The following is a 21295-nucleotide window of genomic DNA, read 5'->3' on the forward strand; positions in this document are numbered from 1 at the left end:
TACAAATTTGAAACAACTCAAACAGGTGAATCCCTTCCCTCCCTCCCCCCCCGCTTTCCCTCCTTTTTTTTAACTGACACCTCCAGCGCTTCTTAGCGCAGGTTCTTGTCAGACTATTTACAAATATGCATATTGATATACTTCTGCATACCTTGGAAATGTCTTGAAGATGAAGAAACCACTAACTTAATTTTTGGTGGCTCTGTTTCTCTTTCGAGGCATCAGACCACAAAAGAAAGTTTATGCCATAACAAAGTTGTTACTCTTTTAAGGAGCTGTGAGATTGTTTAATTTAGATGAGCTGAAATCCAGGCATGTATCATTTCAGAAATTAGTTGTCAGTCCTCAGATATTAAAAAAACAGAAAATCTGGTAAAAATTAGTTACTCCTCAACATATTTCTGCACTATTTCAAGAACAGTCAACTTATGGTAATACTGTAATTGTTCTGGGGCCATTTTTCAAACAGGGAGCTTGAAGCAGCAGCTACAAACCTACTGGAGGGCAATCTGTTGATAGGGATTGCGTTGAGGACACTGATCAAGTCGCGTGCACACACTCTCTCACACACACAAGCATTAGTCATTTCTCATTTTAATTTTTATTTCCAGTTTCAAATTTTCTACAAGAAAACAATAAAAAAATAGAAAACTCTAGAAGTTGTCAAGCTCCCTGACATGCCAGTTCACTACAGAAACAAAGCTCTGTCGCTGGGTCACTACGGAGATAACTTGCTGGCACTGGGTCACTTGCTACGCACACGAGACTGTGGCACCTTGATGCTATGGAGATGAGGCCAAATCACAGGTACTTGAGTCCCCTCAGGAAAAGAGAGGTTGGTGCAGCCTGCCCTGCCTCTGTGGCGCTTAACAGGATCAGAGCTTGGAAAAGTTACTTTTTTGAACTACAACTCCCATCAGCCCAATCCAGTGGCCATGCTGGCTGGGGCTGATGGGAGTTGTAGTTTAAAAAAGTAACTTTTCCAAGCTCTGAACAGGATAAACAGGCCTGATGGAGACAGGGCTCCTGTGTCATTAAAAGGAGAATCTTGACAGTCAGCTTCCCCCACCACAGCAGCATCATGGAGGGGGAAAAGCTGCACTGGCACAAATGCTCCCCTTTTACAAAACCATTCATGGTATATATCAGGCGTCTTGTGCCATATGGGGCCTATCAACCCTATATTTGTGCCCTGAGGTCCTGAAAGGGCCCAATTCCTCAGACAGCGGCATCAAAAGAAGCAGCATCAAGCCCAGAACTGAGGAGAGAACAAGGTGTTGGAATCAAACAGATTCCATGCACCTCACCCCAAAACCCTGTTTTGACTAAGACTTTTACAGCATCGCTGCCCCTTAAACCAATTCCACACCCCAACCATATCACAGCTTCTCCCGTCTACATCCGAGAGTTGGCACTTTTCCAGATGGGGCTTCTGTACTGTAAACAGCTGCATGACAGAGAATGTCTGCGCCTCTTGAATTTCTGCCAGTCTTATTGCTGTTAAAGACAGAAAGACCTGTTTCAAAAAAAAAGTTGGCAACCCAACCTTCTACCTTGACACCTCATAGTTGAGTGAACGACCCTGTTGATTGTGGGGTGGCATCTTACTGCCTCTTCCAGTCTCTGCACATCTATACTACAAATGTAAACAGGTCTGAAACTGGTTTAACTGTCTTATGAAGCTGTCTTTTATTGCGCTGGACCATTGGTCCATTGAGCCACGTGTTTTCTGCTTTGACTTGCAGTGTCCATTCAAGGTCTCAGGTAGGGCCTTTCTGAGCCCTACCTCTTTTGGCTAGAGATATAAAGGACTGAACCTGGGACCTTCATACATGCAAACCATGGGCTCTACCACTAAGCTATGGGCTATCGAAGACCCTCCCTGTGAACTCTGGGAATTGTAAATTTATAGGGTGGTTGAGAATTCTTTATTACAGAGTGCCACTTAATAGAAATGAGCTACAGTTCCCAGGGTGTTTGGGAGTTGCCGTGACAGTTAAACAGGTTCAAAACTGATTTATATATGCAGAGTAGATGTAATCAAGCTTGCACTGGCTCCAACTGCAATTCCATGAGGCCTTGGCCTGTCTTAGATGTCTCCTGGTGTGGCCCCTTTTGGACCTTGGGGCCAAGCAATTCCTCTTCAGGTCTTGGCTCCTCAGAGTCTTGCGACAGGCTCTCCCAATCTTGCTTAGCTGGTGCAGCTCCAGGAGAGAGACTGGCAACTATTGCTCGATTGAGGATCTGCTTCCTTCTGGGCAACTCGAGCCTGGGAAGTTCTCCCTGGTCTTCTGAATGCCAGAGGTTGTGCGGTTTGGTCATCTCCCCCTTTGGGCTTAGAGACTCAGGTGGTTTCAGCTGGGGGCTCTGGGGTTCAGACAACTCTTCCTCCACTACCACCCGGGGTTTAGGGGCAGTATGAGAGCAGCGGCGGGTACGGGCTTTCCGGCTGTGGTGGACTTGAAGATGTAATTCCATGAGCTCGGGAGCCGAGGTGGCAAAGGGACAGAATTGGCAGCGGTGGAGGGCTCCTCCTGCCAGGGCCGGGCGCAGTGACAGGTCCAAGGGCTGGAAGTCGGCCTTTCCATTGAGCAGCGGCTTACGGCGGGATGAACGGGATCGAGCTGGACCCAAGCCTCCCAGAGATAGGAAAGGCCCATGACTCTTGGCAAGCTGTGTAGTGGGAAAGGCAGGGACCGCAGTGGGAGCAAGGGGTATGTGGCACCGTTCTAAGGTTCCTGCTGCTGCTGCTGCTGCTGCTGCAGCGGCGGCAGCAGCACTCTTTTGCTCCCGGTGATGGCGCTGCAAGTGGTACTTGAGGGAACCAGACTGTGTGCCAGCATAGTCACAGTGAGGGCATTTGTACGGGCGCTCACCTGCAAGAAGAAGTGTGAAAGACAAATTAGCAAGGCCATTATCAAAGTGCTGTGTTTGGAGGGCATCTATTTCCTGTTGACTAGAGAGTTGAATTTCGATCTAGCAGCTCTTGGTTCAAACCCCACCTCTGATGCAAACCGAGTGATTTGAGTCAATCATTCTCTTAGTTTCCCAATCTATAAAACAAGAATAAAAGCGACTGCAGGGATCTTGTGTGAACAAAATCAACTATTTATATAACAATGTTCAGGTTAAAATCTTACTATTCATCCAGGGTTTAAGACATTTGGGCAAGGTCCTGCTTCAAGTTCCAACTGTTAAGGTTAGATGAATGAATGGACAGAGAGGGTCATTTAGTTGTGGCACCACAACTTTGTAATTTCCTCTCTCAAGATGGGTCCACTAGAACTCAGCTATGCTAGGAACCAAAAGACAAAGCATAAAACATCCATGCAAATAAGTCAGTGTGGTGTAGCAGTTGGAGTGCTGAACTAAGACCTGAGAGAACTGGATTCAAATGTCCCCTCAGCCAGGAAGCTCACTGGGTGACCTTGGGCCCGTCGCTCTCTCTCAGCCTAACCGACCTCACAAGTTGTGAGGAAAAATGGGGTGGGGTAAAACCATGTACACCCCCTTGAATTCCTTGGAGGAAAGGCGAGATATAAATGTAGTAATAACAAACTTAAATAAATAATAAGCCCACAAAGTTATTAGCCCATAAACATTTTACTAGCCGTCCAATGTAATTCATCATTTTAATTGGTGGCTTTATTATTAACTGATTTTGTATGGCATGATTTTAGTAGATGTTGGTAATCTACTTTGAAGAGAGAGAAATGTCAGGAAAAATGGGGGGGGGTGAAACCTTTTGTAATATTTTCCTGCCGAAGAACTTGGAGATGATTTCATGCTGTGTCTTTAAAGCTGTTAATTACATTCTTGTTTACATTACTCTGGCCTTATTAATTACTTCCCTGTTTAATGGCTGAATAAGTGGAGAAGAGGTGGGATTATGCCCCTTGGTCTCATCCCTAAATAGTGCTTGTTCAGCAGATGGGCAGAATGGGACTGTACATGAGTAGGCTCTTCCCACAGTTGGGAATCCTGCATGAAAAGGGTTTCAAACTGAGTACAGGGTATGCCCTCATATAGTACAAAGCCTCATTCTTACTTTCAACTGCGGATGTGGATATTGTGGGGGTGGGATGTCTGAAGGTATGGGGGTTAGGCTTCACTTCTATCCATTTAGACAAACCCTGTCCACTGTCACTGCTTCCTGATCTTACCTGTGTGGACACGGAGGTGCACCTTGAGATGGTGGGAGGATCTGAAGGATTTCCCACAGAACGGACAATCTTTCCCAGTCCCCCGTCGGGAGCCGTCCAGTCGCGACTGCCCCTGCAAATCTGAGAAAGACATTGTGAGGAGGAAAGGAGTTTTTTTTAGTAAAACAGGACTGCAAGATTTCTTGACCCTTCCCTATATAATTTACTTATTGTTTTCTCTACACACTTTGCTCCATTTTAGAATCTCTAGAAACAGAGAATTCATTTTTCTGGGGCTCACAACCATGACTTCCACAGGTGTCTCACTTTCACAACCATTGCAGAGAATGTCCCCTAAGATAGCCATGACAACTACATAGCTGCCTCATGTCTGTTTTGAGGCCCCAGCCAGCTGCTTGACTGTTGATTCTGCTGGTCTTTTCGGGAAGATAAATATATATATATAAATATACACACACAAAGTATGGAATGAGGCCATGAATGTTCATATGGTGAACATATTTAAATGTACCCTCAGGTGAAAAGAGATGGAATTTATTACACTAAACGGAATGATCTCAGAGCTTAGTTTCCAATTATTCTAAACAGTGTGGTAAATCCCAGCTCTCACCACCTGAGGGCACATTTAAACAATGCATCCACCAGACAAAAATGACACGGTAAAATCACCTCAGGAGATGACGTAGCATGTGATTCATTCCTTACATTTTTTTAAAAAGAGCTAAACAATGTGGCAGATTTAACAATTAGGGCGTTTCTACACCACAGGCTTAAACTGCCTTAATAGTCATTTTCTCTACTCACGAATTCCTAAGGACTGTAGTTCTTGGGTAGGGGAGTTTTCTGAATCATTATCACAGTTAGCCCGATTTACTGGGAGACCAGGAAAACAGTATGGTTCCCGGAACAGTAGAACAATAGAAAATATATACGTTTGTGTTGTAGATATGTGCTTTGAAGGAATGTTACAAATCCACATAATGTAGCATTCATTTGCATCAATGCAGTTTCTTTTTCCCAAGACATAGAGTTTGAAGTTTCTTCATGCAGAATTTGGGTGTGCGTGCATATGTGTTTATGCAGGGCCTTATCACACCAGCATCCCCTTAGCCAAACTTGTTTTAACTGGAAAACAGAGGTGAGACACCATGCAATCATGAAAAACCATAGAGTAATGGAGAAAAGTTTCAGTTATATCAACTAATATATTAAACACTAAGAAAAATCATTTGTGTGACAAAGAACTCTTGTTCAGGCTTAGGTAAAACTTGTAAATAACCACACATCTGGTTGCTTGCCTTTTCCAGGCGTTAGACATTTACAAGGTTTTTGTTGGTTGATTTATACTTTATATTATAAACATTCCATTGTGATGCCCTCCAGATGTTTTGGACTACAGCTCCCATCATCCCTGACCATTGCCCATGCTGGCTGGGGCTGATGTGAGCTAGAATCCAACAGGATCTGGTGGGCTTTACATTGGCTATATCTGGTTTAGGCTACTTACCTAAATGTTTAAAATAATTCAATAGCAGTCTGTGTGGTGGTGTGTACTATGCTATTCTGCTGCCACACTAAAGAGGAGGAAGGCCTGATTGGCACACAGTGCAGTTAAAGCCAAGTTGTACCTGCTGAGAGGTGTTGAGAAGCTTGTGTTGGCCTGCTATACCGCCTGTTAGAGGTCTTGAGGATAAGACTCCTGATGCCCACCCCTACAGTAGACCCACTGGTGGCAGTCCGAAAGCACATGGGCCTTACCCTGCTTCTTCCTTGGATGCTACCCAGTAGTGGCAACCAAACCACTGCCAAAACCATTCTTTTAAACTGGTTTTATTAAGTGTTTTATATCCAGTAAAATGTTGCTTCATGTGCTGGTTTTGGTCCACAGACTGAAATATACAATTCCACTAGTTTATTCCTGAACTTTATTCATAACTTTCAACTGGACATATCCTTTAGTTCCTCCCCCCCCCAATCAAACATATAATGTCATAAAACAAAGCAAAATGCAGTTTTAGGTTAAAACTAGCCTAACTGGAATGTAATCCATCCACCCACTCATTTTTTGTTTTGCTTTCGTTTTTGGCTTGAGGAAGAAAAGTTGTGTTACTCAAATAACGTGAGTTGGTCTAGAATCTGAAGCCTCTTTTGCTTCATGTTATGTGAGGCCAGCTTCAGTTCTCCATACATGTCCAAAAAGCAAAACAAAACCACCTTCTCGAAGCAGAAGGCCCCCAGATATGCTTTGCACTCTGCCTGACCATACTTGCCCTTTTCCTCCTGGGTCAGCAGAGACAGGCTGGTGCTGGCTGCAGTGGAGGCTCTGACATTTGTGGGGAGCCAGTGTCCTGTGAGAAGGTGAGAGCCCAGTGACTGCCCCTTGGTCCACTCCCTCTCTCGGGACAGGTGGCTTTGTCGGTGCAAGGCCATTTGCTGGAATGTGCCAAAGGTCCGGGTGCAGTCCGGGCAGCGGTAGGTCCCTCCTGGGTCCTCTCTCACCAGCTTGGAACTTCCCGCATAAGGACGCTCCCTCCACTGCTGGCTGCTTTCCACTGCCCGAGCTGTAGCCTGCAGTCGCTCGGCACAGCTGGCATCGCCGTAGCCCAAGAAATTGCCTGTGCTGGCCTTGTCTGTGGGCCGAGGAGAGAGCAGTGAAGGATAGAGGGCCTCACAGCCTACAAGTAAGCTTTGGGCTGACCGGCCTGGCCCCGGGCCTCTTTGTTCACTCTGGAGGCCAAGCTTGCTGAGATGAACCTTCATGTGGTTTTTGAGGAACCAAGGCTCCTTGAAGCCACGCCCACACACCTGGCACTTGTGGTCGAAGGAGTCTTTGTGCTTCCGCATATGGCCCTTGAGGAACCAGGACTGGGTGAAAGCTTGGCCACAAACCTGGCAACGGAACTCAGTAGGTGTGGCAGCAGAGGGAGCAGCAGGGGTGGAAGCAGGTGGAGTGGGTGGGACTGCTGCAGTGGGGACAGGGGCGGGAGGGGTAGGCGGCTTAGCAGTAGGAAGGCCATGAGCTTGTTGGTTGTGCCACTGCAGTTCTACCTCCTGGGTGGCAGCAAAGGAGCACTGTCCACACTTGTACGGCTGATGAAGGATGCGGAGGTGGCGCTCTCGCTCACCTGCTGTGCGGAACTTGCCCTTGCAAAAAGGGCAGCGGAAGGTGGGCAGGGGTGGAGGTGGAACTGGAGCAACTTGTTCTTCCTCCTCCTCCTCCTCCTCCTCCTCTTGTCCCCGCAGAAGTGCCCGCTCCTCCAACTCAAGAAGCAGGCGGCTCTGGTGGCTGAGGCGGGCACAGGCCTCGGGACAATGGGAGCGCAGGTGAAGGCGCAGGCTGGCACGCTGCCCCGCCCGATGGCCACAGTAGGGGCAGGTGAGAGGGTAGGAGCTGGTGTGGATGCGTGTGTGAAGAGCCAGGATGCTGTTGAAGCGAAAGCGCTTGCCACAGATGGGACAAGGGTAAGGGCGTGCCTCACCCCCTGGTCCCCCCGGCCCATTGGAGTAGCGTTGCAGGTCCAGCTCTCCATTGAAAGCCAGGGTGTCAGCTCCATCGCAGGAGGAGGAGGAGGAGGGAGAAGGGAGGGCCACACTGGCTGAGTTGGCAGAAGGCAACTGGTAATCTGCACCCTGCAGGAACAAAGAGGAGGGAAAAGACAGTGGAAGCTTTTGTACGTAATGATTCCCGCCGCCCCCCAACCCTTTTTCACACCATTCAGGCTCTATTGTAACTTAACAGATCGCTGCTGGAGGAAAGCAAGGATGAAATTATGCCCTCCTACAACAAGAGACCAGTCCTGTTGACTTTATGCAGAGCAGCTGGCTAGCCAGTGGCTGACATGCAGCCTGCAGATACCCTTCCCCCTACCACTTCTCTCCTCAAGGCAGGCTCCTGGGGGAAGCAGGCTAGACCAGGCCACCTACGTTTCTACAGAGCAGTTTGCAAACTACCAGCTGATAAGACAGCCAAATAGCATTCCTTTATGACTGGGAGGGCAAAGCTCTGCTTGTCATTAAGCATCCCTTTCAGCAGCAGGTGTCCAAACCTGATCCTTTGCCACACAGTAGGCTGCAAAGCTGTGGCTGAAAACCAATAAATCTATAGGTTTGCTTGTCAGCACAGAAAATGGATGAACCTTCAGGATATCATGCTGAGAGGGCTTAGTTGGGGCCAGCAAACAGAACAGCTATAAGACTTCTAGTTGGGATGAGAGATAAAGGTGAAGTTGTCCAGAGCTGGGCTAGTGAAAGAACTTTAAGTGGCTTGCAAACATCTGACTCCAAGGAGAAGTGACCTTTACAAGCCCCAGAATTCTTCTCCAGATTTTACTCCCAATTGCTGGCTTCCCTTGCCCCAACAGGGAACAGTTTTTTCCTGTTGGATGTGATAGAGCAAAATGGCTTTTTTAGATTCCAAAATATTTGACAGGAGATGAGCTTCCCATCCCCTCAGTTTTTTCCCATGCAGCCTCTTAATTCTGCTCCTGTTCCAACTGGAATACCCTGGCCAACTGACACCAACTGCCCCGTAGAAAGGAACAGGAGTGTGAGGCAGGCATAGGAACATAAGAAGACCCTGCTAGATCAGACAAAGGCCATCTAGTCCAGCACCTTGTTCTCATAGTTGCCAGCCAGATGCCCGTGGGAAGTGCACAAGCATGCAGATGAAGAAGACATCAGAATCTCCTCCTGCCCCAGCAGGATTGCCCCCCTCCCCTTCCATTCCTGCCCTGTTGGAAGAATCCTGATGAATTGTTATGCTACGACACTTTGTTGTTGTTATGTGCCTCCAAGTTGACTACGACTTATTGGCAACCCTATGAATCAGTGACCTCCAGAGCATCTGTCATGAACCACCCTGTTCAGATCTTGTAAGTTCATGTCTGTGGCTTCCTTTATGGAATCAATCCATCTCTTGTTTGGCCTTCCTCTTTTTCTACTTCCTTCTGTTTTTCCAAGCATTATCTTTTCTAATGAATCATGTCTTCTCATGATGTGTCCAAAGTATGATAACCTCAGTTTCATCATTTTAAATTCTCCCTCATTGTTCCATTATGTTCTTTGGGGAAAGGTAGGTAACATTTCCAGGCTTTGCCTTTTAGCATGGAAAAATTATATGAGATCTTCAAATGGGGGGGGGAGGAAAGATATCAGATCATTTCCAAATTAATCCACAATGAGACTAGTAAAGCTCACCCATCTCTTCTTTTGAAATGTGGGTAATATGTGTGTGTGTGTGGGGGGGTAGAATTAATGCAACAAAGAGTCTGGAGGGCATTTGAGTCCCTCCCCTATCCAGCCACACTCAACTCTGGCCTTTTGACTTACCTCCATGATGCTCCTGATCACATGCTTCAGTTGTTGATTGGTGAAAGGGCAGCAAGTAGGATGTAACCTGACATCTCAAGCCTGACAGATAGGTAGGTGGGATCATCGGCTGCAGGACAGGGGAGAAAAAAGGGCTTTAACTCAGAGTGAGAGCGCATCTGTTTTGTATGCAGAAGGTCCCAGGTTCAGGCCCCAGCATGGCATGTCCAGGTAGCACCGGCAAAGACTCCCCGTCTGAAACTCTGGAGAGCTGCTGCCAGTCAGTATAGACAATATTGAGCTAGATGGACCAATGGACTGACTCAGTACAAAGCAGCTCCCTATGTTCCTACTAAAAAGATAATTTCAACAAGAAAAGCTCAGGCCTTTTGAGCACAGTTGCCACTTCAGAGATCTCAATATTTTGAAAAATCCATTACTTTCTCATTCACAAAGGCTTCGCCTGGGCTTCATTTGTGCCACATCCAGAGCTCAATCTTGGCACATTTCTGTTGCCAGGACGTAACCCTATGACATGTGAAGAATGGCATTACAGTGCTCCTGGACTTGTCCACAGTGCATTTTGCTCACCACTGAATATGTAGATCAGGGATGGGGGCCCTGCAGATTTTGTTGGACTCTAACCCCCATCAACCCCAGCCAGCATGGCCAACGGCCAGAGACGATGGAAGCTGGAGTTCAACAACTTCAGGAGGACTGCAGTTTTCCCATTCCAAACACAAAATCCCCACACATCAGGAAAAGGGCTTCCAGTACAGAGGGACCTGCTTCCAGATGGACTGGAGTTTATTTTTTCCTAGAAATTATGCCCTCAAGTTTTCCAGAGAGTAAGGTGAAGAAGTTGAAAAAAACTTATTTCACATCCTGAACTGACAGCACAGTGATCCTTATTTATCTAAATGGAATAGAACCTATAAAACCTGGTAAGAATTTTTCCCATGGTGGGTTTCAGACCAGCATTCTTGAGGATGCTAAAGCAGGATTGGTCCATTAGTAATAGAGCTCAAGGAAGAAAGCCAAACCAGATACTACACTGCTAGGTTGTAATGGAGATTTTTGTCTATCAATCTAGTGGCTTTGAAGCAGAAAACAGGGTGTAGCCACGGCTTCTCTTTCCCCATAGTTCGCCCCTTAGCGTTGTCCCCACCCTTTCTCCCCACCTTCTGTAGTAAGAAAGTGTTGCACCACACTGCACGCTGAAAGAGAAAGCAAGTGACAAGAGCAGTGTGGGAGAAGCCTCAGCTGCACCTTCATTCACTGTTGCACAGCTCATATAAAGACTGACAAGAATGCAGGGAAAGGCAAAACATCCTTGGGGGAAATTTCTTTCTTGAACTCACATATAAATGTTAAATCCAGGAAAATTCATCCTACTGAACCTTCCAAAGGAAAATTTGTAGAACACTGGTAGCCACCCTTGTTCACTGCATCAAGTGTGGTGCAGTCTCTACAGTCTGTGTTTGGAAATGGGAAATCCACATTAAACTCCCAGCTCAGGGATTGTGAAGCTCAATGGATGACCTGGGGTAGAGATGGGGAGCCTCCAGCTCACAGACCAGATACAACCCACGGAGGCTTCCCATCCAGCCTCTAGGGCAGCCTTTCCCAACTAGTGGGCCACCAGATATTGTTGGACCACAATTCCCATCTTTCCTGACCATTGGCAATGCTGGCTGAGGCTGATGGGAGTTGTGGTCCAACAGCATCTGGTGGCCCGCTAGTTGGGAAAGGCTGCTCTAGGGCTTCTCCTCCTTGGCCCTGCACCCTCCTCAACTTCTGTGCCGGCTGTAGAGATAGGAAAAACAGCAAATTGTAGGCACTGAGACCATGGTGTGGAGAGTTGAGGGGTTAAAACCTTTTGGTCCCCCCTGTGGTCCCAATCTGGATCAGCCCCACCCCCTACAGTTTGCATTGTCAAAAAAGGATCTATTGAAATGATTTGTTCTCTTTTTTTTGGCAATGCAAACTACAGGAATGGATGCTATCTGGATCGGGGCCATAGTTGGAGTGGGGAAAGGGTTAACCACTCCCCACCCCTTACACCAGAGTCCTGATCTGGATTCAGTCTCAAACTCCTGCTATCTGCATTTTCCTGAGTGCAAACTGCAAAGGAGGATTGTGTGTGTGTAATGTGTGAAAGAGAGTATATGCATAATGGGGTGTGCTTGCGTGATGGATGGATGGGGGATGATATGTGCTTATGTGTGAGTGTAAGGTTGCCATGCTCACATACGGCTCTGGCTGTAGCCATCACTGGCATGACATAGCCCCCAACACATTATCCCAAAAGGGTAAGTAGCCTCCTAGGGAGAAAATGTTCCCTAGCCCTGACCTAGGGCAAGTCACTATTAGCATAACCTATCTCACAGGGCTGTTGTGAGTCTGAAATGCTGCTTGGAGCTCATTGGAGGAAGAGTAGGATACAATTGTATCAAATTGTATGTTAACAAATATCTTGCAGGGCTTCAAAGAATCTCACAGTACAAGCACTTGCATGTAAAACATTCCATTACTTTGCAGAGTTGAGCAGAACACACACCCACAGCTCTGAATAACAGAAAACCTACACTTCAACAGAAGCCAATAAAAACAGAAACACTTGGCTCTGGAGCTCGTGAAATATAAACATAAATGCATTACTCTGGTATCACCTGCTACATAAGGGCATTCTTCTGGTCTCTACAAGCACCCTTTCAAGATACTGCTGCGCCTATCTGAAAGTGATAGATTGGAATCCTGTATGCAAGAGACTAAAAAAACCCAACTGTGCTCTGCAACCCCTTCCTTTTCCCACAGCCATTAGCTGACCTACCATGATGCCAGAGAATGTTCAAAAACATTCAAGCTTCTCAGGGCACTGGTGTCAGCAACAGAATACTGGCAAACAGTGCAGCTTCTGTGAGGGAAATGAAAGTTTGGCTGTGAGGAACATTTTATGCAGAGCAAAGGACAGGAGGGGCTGTAAGCTCTTGCAGGGTGGAGGAGATAAACAGACAGAGTGGCCAAACAAAACACAGTGGGCTAGGAAGCATGGATCTAATGGACGGAGAAGCAGGAGAGACAGAGACCTGAGAGGTCAAGGGGAGAAAGCAAGAAGCTGAAGAAAAGAAGGCTAAACTAAACCTGAGAGGGGAATTGCACTGATACAGTGCTGGGGTTGCCATCTTTTTTTTCCTGAGAGAAGCTCATGGTTTAACAGCTTTATTTCACCTCAAGTGTGAAATCCTAACAAGATAGAAGACAAATGCCAGGGAACTGTACGTCAAGATAGATACATCTGATATGCCCCCATACCATAAGAAGGTGTGGTCTGATCAACATGTTTACTCAAACCTTGCCCCCACTCTGCCTCAGGCAAGGCTGTCATCTACAATTCTATGTACGTGGAACCCAACCTATAATTTATGGCAAAATAAAAAAACCCTTCGAACCTCCATTTTGCTGAAGCAAACCAGCATGCAAACAGGCACAGCCCTCCTATCCCATCTCTCCCCTCCCCCCCTGCCAGCAAACAAAAATTGGAGGGAAATGAAGAACAAAGAGAGATTCCATCAGAGGGTCTCCTCACAAAAAATATTGTACACCACTGGATGGGGTTGTGGAAATTCAGCCTCCCTCCAGTTTCTCTCCCTTTGGCCTATGGTTAATGCCAGCTTCAGGTTTTGAAGGAGCTTTTGGCAAGATGCCCTTAGTGGGCCCATTTCATGTTATGGGCTCATCTTTGTTTGGGATCAAATTGTACAGCGACAAAAAGGATTAGCTGAACAGGAAACAATGATTAAAAGGAGCAGCTAGGCTACAGCGCTCCAGGAGTTGACAGTGGGCTTCCTGTTGAGGTGTGGGCCTTGTGAGTTCCCAAAGATGCTGACCCGACACTGGTCCTGCATGTAGGACTTCGTCGCCATGCTTTAGGTCCGGCCTTGGCCTCATCTCAAGGGTGAAGAACTTTTTTTAGTCTGAGGGCCGCATTCTCCACCCCAGCAACTTTCTGGAGGCCACATGCCAGTAAGTGGGCAGGGCCAGAGGCAAAAGTGAACAGAGCAACAGATGTAAAATTTACTTTTGTACAGTAGGCTAATTTCTCTCTGTCCTTCCAGCAGGCAGGCAAGGCATTAACAGAGGCCAAGGGCACATTCCAGTCAGACAAAAACACTCAAGGATGGTGGTGAAGCAGCGCCAGTGACAGTTGTGGCCTGGGGAGAGGGTATGTGCCTGCGGGTGGGTGATGTGGTGAGAGCCCCAAGGGCCAGACGGAGAGACTTGGAGGGCTACACTTGGCCCCTAGGCCTGAGGTTCCCTATCCCTGACTTATCTCTCTGTAGGCTGTGGCAAGCTATGACAGAAGTAGTGATAGCTAGCAAGGGAGTACAAGAGGGGTGTGTGTGTGCATGTGTCTTGAAGTGGTGGGTACACAGAGAGAAATGTACTCCTCTCATTCCTAGTCAGTTTCCTCCTTGTAAAAGAGGAAACTAATTGGTGCTGATGAAAAGAGAAGATTGGAAAAATCCTTGAAAAATTTACTCTGTTGTGCCCAGCTATTTAAAATATTTTACCTAGCTCAGTAGCGTGGATGCATTCAGACAGGCATGTCATTGGCATGATGACTGTAAATACCACACTAGGCATCCAGGAAAGGAAACAGGATGAGCCCTTGGCTCTTCCTTGTGGATGGGTCCTTTACACAGCATGCCCTGCTCCTACAAACCCCATGAACCTAATCCAGCTCTAGACCCCCCAAAAGGGAGGTGGAGCTAAAGGGGGTCTTGAGGTACATATACATTACAGGTGATTTAACATTTTTATTTTTAAAATTGCAATCTTGTTCCCGCCCTGTTCCCTTCTTCAAAGAAGCTCAGGGGCAAAGGGTGCATGGATTTCTTCCCATCTTTTAATCCACAGAAGCCCTATTGGACTGACAAATGGTAACTAACCCAGAGTCACCCAGTAAGTTTCACAGCTGAGTGAAGATTTAAACCCAAGTCCCCACAAGCCTAGTCTAACACTTTAACCACTACACCACAGCAGCTCTCCCATTCTCTCTTTCCAGGAGTCTGTAGCTCTTTGTGGGGAACGAGGGATCTCTGAAAAAAGAATTCTTAGCACCCTCATCAAACTACAACTCCCAGGATTCTTTGGGGGAAGCGGTAACAGTTATAGTGGTAAAAATCCTAGAGTTTAGATTTACCCTTCAGGTCTAATTTAGTATTAGAGCTAGGTTTCAGGGCTAGTTTAAGTGTAAGTAATGAGATTGGAGCTGACAGCAGGTTTGGTATCATGCAGAAGATCTGGGACTTTCATTACACAGCGACTTCCTTGGGAAATGATCTTTTTTTCCCCAAAAGCAGTAGCCTGCAATGGGATGTAAGCTGGCATGGTGAAACAATCACTGCACAAATTGAGTTAACAGATCATCTGAATCCACTTTGTCCTTGGAACAGCAGGGAGGAGAGCCCAGCCCCTGCATCATGTCCCTATCACTGCTCCTGCAACCCTCCACATGTTGGGGGCTGAATTTCTGCAGCGGGGAGCCTATTCTACTCGTTTTGGTTCCCTGCACAATTCAGATCTCTGATCTTCAGAATTCTCAATTACACAGGGAGCCTGCGCAAGTACAACAGGGTCCCTACTGCAGAGTTCAGCCCCCAACACATGCAGGGCTGTGGGCACAGTGAAACAATGGAGGGGGCAGCACATTCCTGCTCTTCACCTCATGTGATGGTAATTGTGTGAGGTGCAAGTGCCTGAAGAAGGCTATTGTATGCATGCATAAGTACTAAATAATGGAGTCTTTTGCATGCCTGTGAGCCAATGTGCATTTTTGTGTTCTTTGGATGGGCACCAGTCAATTTAAATTGACACTGTGACACACACACCCCGCACGCTAAAAAATAGGGTTGCCACCTTTGTGTTAGTTTACATCACTACACAATGCATTATGTAAACACTGCAGGCTGCAAGGACCTCAGACCACCTGAGGACAATTGATGGATCCCAGCTGGCTACCAGTACTAGGTAACAAAACAGCAGCAGAATCATAAGCTTGGATCCTGCGTAAATTTAATCTGAAATAATTGCCACCTCTTGGTTCTGTACTCACAATTACAAATAGGAATTCAAATCTTCACATCACCCATAAAAATGGAAATTCATCTCTTTAACCACTCTGATTTATGAACGCTGATTTATGAACTAGGCTGACTGAAGTGTGTGAAGAGATAACCAAGTCTGAAACATGTGATTTTAAGTGTGTGTGCCTTTAAAATCTTACATTCTAAGGACAATTGCTAGATGGAATTTTACTGCTTGCAAATATCTTAGCAGAAAATAAAGCAGCCTTGATTTATGTGGAAGTTAACAAACGGGTTAGAAAAAGAAACAAAGTCGCCCAAGGCCTACAGTCTCTTCTATATTCAAAACAGTTGGCTTTGATGAAGGGGAGGGAGCAGAAACCTCAGCAGACATTCAGTGTATGTTTGGCGTGTGTGAATCAGAGCTGTGAATGCACACTGTTATCATGTGACATTCCTCCCCCCCCCCCCCCGTTCCCCGGAAGGGCAATAGACCTCACAGAAGAAAGACCTGAGAGAAACTATGAGAAACGTCTGTCTGGAGTTTATATTCACACTAGAAAGGCAATCAATACCTTTTGCAGAACCAGCTTCCTGTGCACGTGATCGAATGCTTCCTGTACCTACAAATCCAGCAGATCAGGGAGGTTAGGCTTGAGCTCTTCATATCTAGTTTTCATGGTGCAAGAAATCTTTTTAAATGGAAGAACATTCAATCTTGCCACCTACAGTCTGAAGTGGTAGATTCCAAGAACAGTTTTATCAACACACCTGCTGTTTATAGAAACAATTCATAACTAAAGACACATACCACAGCATTTGGTAGAAAAATGCAGAGTTTAAGCTTTAAAAATAAATAAATAAAATTTAACTATTGTATTCATACAGCATCCCTATCATAAGAATGTGCAGAAGGCCTATCACCATGCAAACAGCACTTCCTCCTTAACCCTGCAGTCATTATTATTACTCGTACTAATAAAAGCAGTATTTCTAAAGCCCCTATAAAGACTACACATTTTACATAAAATAAAAACAAGACAGGGTCTGCCCGCAGGTTTGTAATCTTAATTACATTTCTCTGAGAATACACTTCACTTCTAATGGCAAGTGTGTACATATATTTATTTCATGGCTTTTACATCCACTATCACACAGAAGGCTATTCTCATTCCACAGGAAGATTTACATACACCATAGTATCCTTAAAGCTTGTTAGGGAATCTCTGCACTGCAAATTCATATCTGTTTTATACCAGTTTAGCTGTCGTGGCTCCCCACCCCCAAGAATCATGGGAACTGTAGTTTAACAAAAATGCTGGCTTATAGAGAATCCAAGCTTTTGTAACAGAACTGCAGTTCCCAGAGTTCCCTGGGGGGAACAAGCATGACTATTCTGTTTAGGTCTGTGTTGGAGAAATATCCTCACACGTACAGTTACGCTGAGATAGCAACTATGGAACTCTCCAACAAAACTTTGGCTGTTACACATTCAAGGGATGAATCAGAGGTTGAAGGAGTTGAAAAGAGATTTGACCAACCCATTGCAAAATCAAAGACTCTTTGACTCTGTCATCCTGGGCTAACAGATCATGTAAACTAAAATAGGGTTTGCTACTGGGTAGAGTTCAGAATGCTACAGAGAAAACCTAGAAACCTTTGAATGAACAGAGACAGTCAGCAAGAGTGAGAATTAACTCCCTGGAATTCTTTGCTTGTGTAGAAAAAGGATGTGATTTCAGTTTAATAACCTTGGGATAGCATCTTGACCTTGTATGAACAAGCCCTAAAATATACAGATAGGCTCAGTAAAGCAACAATCTTCTGAGAAACATTTGTCAGGCAAAGAAAAAAGATACTGCTTTGTTCTTTTTATTGTTGCCTCCATTAGACCTCTGTGCAACTTGAACGCTTGCCATCTTGAAAAGTGTGCAATATGAATTTACTATACTACTTAAAAATTTTCCTTAGAAACTCTCTCCAAAAAGAGGGGGCTCCCTCAATCCTCCTTGGAAGTCAGTCATGGAAGGTCTACCTACCGTATAATCTCTTATGTGTGAGCAGGCAGAAGGCTGAGGGTAGCCAGTTATGGCTAATGGCAAGAGACACTCTGCACACCCTCTGAGGCACTCTTTTCTTTATTAGTTCTTAAATGCCAGATTTGTGCCGAGGCATATAAAAACAGATGTTGAGGAAAAGCTGAGATTTAGAAACAGCACATCAGGTGCTATCCTGCACCCTTATTATGGAACATTCTGTTGCTTATAATGGTGGTCTAGTTTGCAGAAAAGACATTATGAGCTTGCTCTATAGTGCCTATTGCCAAAATCAAGCAGCAGGCCTCATTCTCCTGCAGCAATGCAAGGCTGATGGTATTCATAGGCCTGCATAAAAGATAGCTGATTCATTTTGGCACCTTGCCATTCTGGGCCTATAGCAGTACCTAAATGACTAATCTGTAAAAAAAAAAAAGCACCACAACATGAAATCTTTTGGGTCTGCTCAAAAGGGAGCAGACGGTCCTGTCTTGCTTGTTTGTGCATACTATGGGGAGGGAGATGTACATTTTAATGCAATAGAGTTACTAATGGGTGGTGTGTATATTGGATGCCCATTTAGTCTTATTCAGAAATAAACAAGATGGCTGCTTCTTAGGGGAAACTACCCTAAGGAAAAAGGGGGCAGCTTTTTAAACGTCCCCCTCCTCAAGAATAGGGATGGTGGCTGCTAGGCCTCAAGCCAACTCCCGCCAAGTTTGAGGCCATGATGGAGTGGGGGAGGGGAAATATATCCCTGAGAGCAGGCCAGTCCCCTCACTCACACCACAGCCCTCCTTTGGCCTGTGAGAGACAAGAGAGTGACTGTCCCAGCAAGACACAGAGCTGACCCCCCCCTTCCCTCCCCACACACCCCAAACAAAGGGAGCAGCTGCCTGAGCAAATGCTCCAGTGCACATTCCGGTGGGTGTGGGGAAGGATTAGTAAAGGGGGCTGTTCCTGTGACTAAGGGCTTCCCAGTGATCCCCCTTTGACACCGCCTTAAGTTTTAAGCTTTTGAGTCCCAACTTAGTAATCTTGAGTCATTAGATCTGAGACCCCCCCTTCCCTTTCTATTCAGTGACATTGAAAGGGGACCAAATGTGGAATTGGGAGACAGAAGGGAAAAAAACCTTACAACGGAGGGGGGGGGTTGAGATGCCCTGGAGATGGAGTAAAAGCATGGCCCTTTGGCCCTCATCTATGCAGCACCATCCGTGATGCACTACCTCCCCACCCAGCCACCTCTCATGGCTCCAAGCCACCTGCTATATGAACCCCCTCCTTTCGTCCCAGAAGCGCCTTCACCCCAAATGGCCCCAACAACTACCCCTATTTTCCCTAGTCTGATTTCCCTCCCCCGTACTACAACTTGAGACGTGTGCCCCCCCATCTTAATCACAGTCACGTGGCTGGGGAGGGGGCGATGAGGAATGGTGGGGGGGAGAAAGCTATAGAAAGACATGGAGGAAATCGTCCGGGTCATTCGGGGATAACGAAGCCTGAGGCCGAGGCCGGGCGATTTCCCAGCGATGAGGCGGTGCGCGCCCAGAGCTTGGCCCGGTGCAGCCTCACGGCCGAATGACTCCCCCCAGAAGATCAGAGCCTCGGCCTCGCTTTCCCTCCTGTCCCCCTCCTGCCATGCACCTGCTCTGGGCGCCGGGGGTGGGTGAGAGAAGAGACGAGTGGTCGGGCGGGTTTTCTGGGGAGGGGGGCGCACGGTGGGCGGGCGGACGACGCGGCGCAGCGCAGCTACTCACCAAGGCGCACGACGAGGCGGCGCGGAGGAGGGGGCGCTCCGGGGACCCGCCGCGTCGTCGGGCTGGGCCGGGGCGAACAGCCTCCCCGCCAATGGGGCTCCCCCCTCTCCTCTCCTCCTCGCCTTCCCTCTCTCTCTCCCTTCCTTCCTCCCTCCCTCTCTCTCGCTCCCTTCCTCCCTCCCTTCCATTGTACGGAGCCGCAGGCAGCGGCGGCGATTTGCATTTCTGAGCCTTGCGCGGCGAGAGATTGCCAGGCTCCATTGTGCGCTCTTGCTCGGCCGGGCGCGGAGGGGGCAGCCCTGGCCCGAGGGAGGGGGGCACTGAATGGGGGAGAGAGAGAGAAAGAGAAGAGGCGCACTAGTCTACCATTGCCTGCTATGCTCGGTTAGGCTATGGAGGGCAAAACGAACAACAAAAATGCCCGGGGAGGCAGGACTACCCTGGCACAACGAAGGGCAATCTGTTTTACTTTGCCATAGTGACTTTGTAGAAGTAGGAAGGGCCAAAGGCTCAACGCGGGGACGGCAGGAAGAGACCAGCGGGATGCAACCAATTCCATTAAGCCCCTAGGAAGAATATGCCACGAGGATGGGTGGCACGACCCTGGCACAACAAAGTTATTGTCTGTGCGTCCTAGTGGTCTGCGGAGGGACACAACCCTCTGTGCACGATGTTTGATAGGTCAAGAAACATTACCATCACAGTCAAGAATTTGTTAGCTGTTGCAGAGCCAAGCATACAGAGCTGTAATAGAAGTTAGATTAAGGGCCATTGGATTGTGGAGGCAGGATCTTGCTCTTAGCCCCTGTTGAGCCATGGGGGTGGGAGGGGGAGAGCAGGGCACCATCTTGGCACAGAGAAGCATTGTCTGCTTGGCTGTACACTGGTGGGTGGGAGGGAAAGAATCAGCCTAACAGCTCTTTTTGGTTGATGGAGTGTCATTTGCAGGGGTGGGTGGGGATAGCTTGGCAATAGCTAGGCACAGCCTGGCTTTGTTCTGTTGTGCCATGACAGGACAGTGGGTTGGCAAGATCAGCTTGGCAGAACATAGCCTTATCTACACAGGAGTGTCATACGAGTAGAAGGTACTGTCTACAATAGGGGTTCCCAAACTGGTCTGTGAGCTTCATGTAGTTGGTCCATGGTATGTCCTCATAAATATATTGTTTTTTAATTGTATTTTTATTGCTTCTTTTATTTCTTATGTTGCATTTAATATTACAATTTGAATTCTATGGAATGCAAATTGTAATACAATAAAATACAATATAAGAAATAACAAACAAAAATACAATTAAGAATCTAACAGCACACATTACAATTGCTGCAACGGGTAGAAAAATCATTCAGTGATCCATCAAGACCATCAGCAATTTTTAAGTGGTCTGAGGGAACAAAAGTTTGGGAACCACTGGGTTAGAAGCCTTCTTTGCTGTGCAGCTGGCAGAGATGAGATACTGGCACTGAGAGCCATTTTCTGTTTTGTTAGCAAGAGTGTGTTTGCCTGCTTTGTTGGATTATGATGATGCAGGAACACATGAGAGGGCAAAATGCTAGCCTTCACCATTTTGTGGCAGAAAAGCAAGGGCTATGGGCACTAACGGGAAGAGTGTTCTGCTGGTGAAGAAGAGTCAGACTATTTCAAATCTGCTAGGCATGCCTGGAATAATCGTCGCAGGCATGAGGCCTGCTACGAAGGCCTCTCAGTGTTTAGCCACTCAGGTCAGTTCAGGAAAAGGGGGTAGGAATAGGAACACTGATTGCCTAGCAACTACAGGTCAGATTTTTATCCACCTCCTGTGTAGGCCTCTGAGAGAGGAGGAACAAAAGCACACAAGCCAAATACTTCTAGGACAGGGAAGTAGGGGTGGAGGGGGATGAATCACCCTGGCATCGTGCCCCTCCCCATCCCAGGTGATGGGAGGAAGGTTCTAGCTAGC

General features: G+C 46.9%; 1 protein-coding gene across 3 annotated transcripts; it reads right to left on the reverse strand.

Moving 5' to 3' along the window:
• Window positions 1-275: 275 nt before the first annotated feature.
• Window positions 276-19591, reverse strand: ZNF219 (zinc finger protein 219). 3 transcript variants are annotated; one of them, XM_061589624.1, is made up of 6 exons: window positions 19356-19591; window positions 16135-16182; window positions 9492-9600; window positions 6434-7793; window positions 4164-4283; window positions 276-2876 (listed from the first exon to the last, which is right to left on the reverse strand). In XM_061589624.1, the coding sequence occupies exons 3-6, from the start codon at window positions 9495-9497 to the stop codon at window positions 2041-2043; spliced, it is 2322 nt and encodes a 773-aa protein (XP_061445608.1). In that variant the 5' UTR covers window positions 9498-9600; window positions 16135-16182; window positions 19356-19591; the 3' UTR covers window positions 276-2040. The 3 variants fall into 3 exon arrangements, with proteins under 3 accessions (XP_061445608.1, XP_061445610.1, XP_061445609.1); XM_061589626.1 differs by lacking the exon at window positions 16135-16182; XM_061589625.1 differs by lacking the exons at window positions 16135-16182; window positions 19356-19591 and adding an exon at window positions 12304-12847.
• Between the last annotated feature and the right edge of the window lie 1704 nt (window positions 19592-21295).

The sequence above is a fragment of the Rhineura floridana genome, chromosome 11 (genome assembly GCF_030035675.1).
Source record: "Rhineura floridana isolate rRhiFlo1 chromosome 11, rRhiFlo1.hap2, whole genome shotgun sequence".
In the NCBI taxonomy this organism is placed as follows: Eukaryota; Metazoa; Chordata; class Lepidosauria; order Squamata; family Rhineuridae; genus Rhineura; species Rhineura floridana.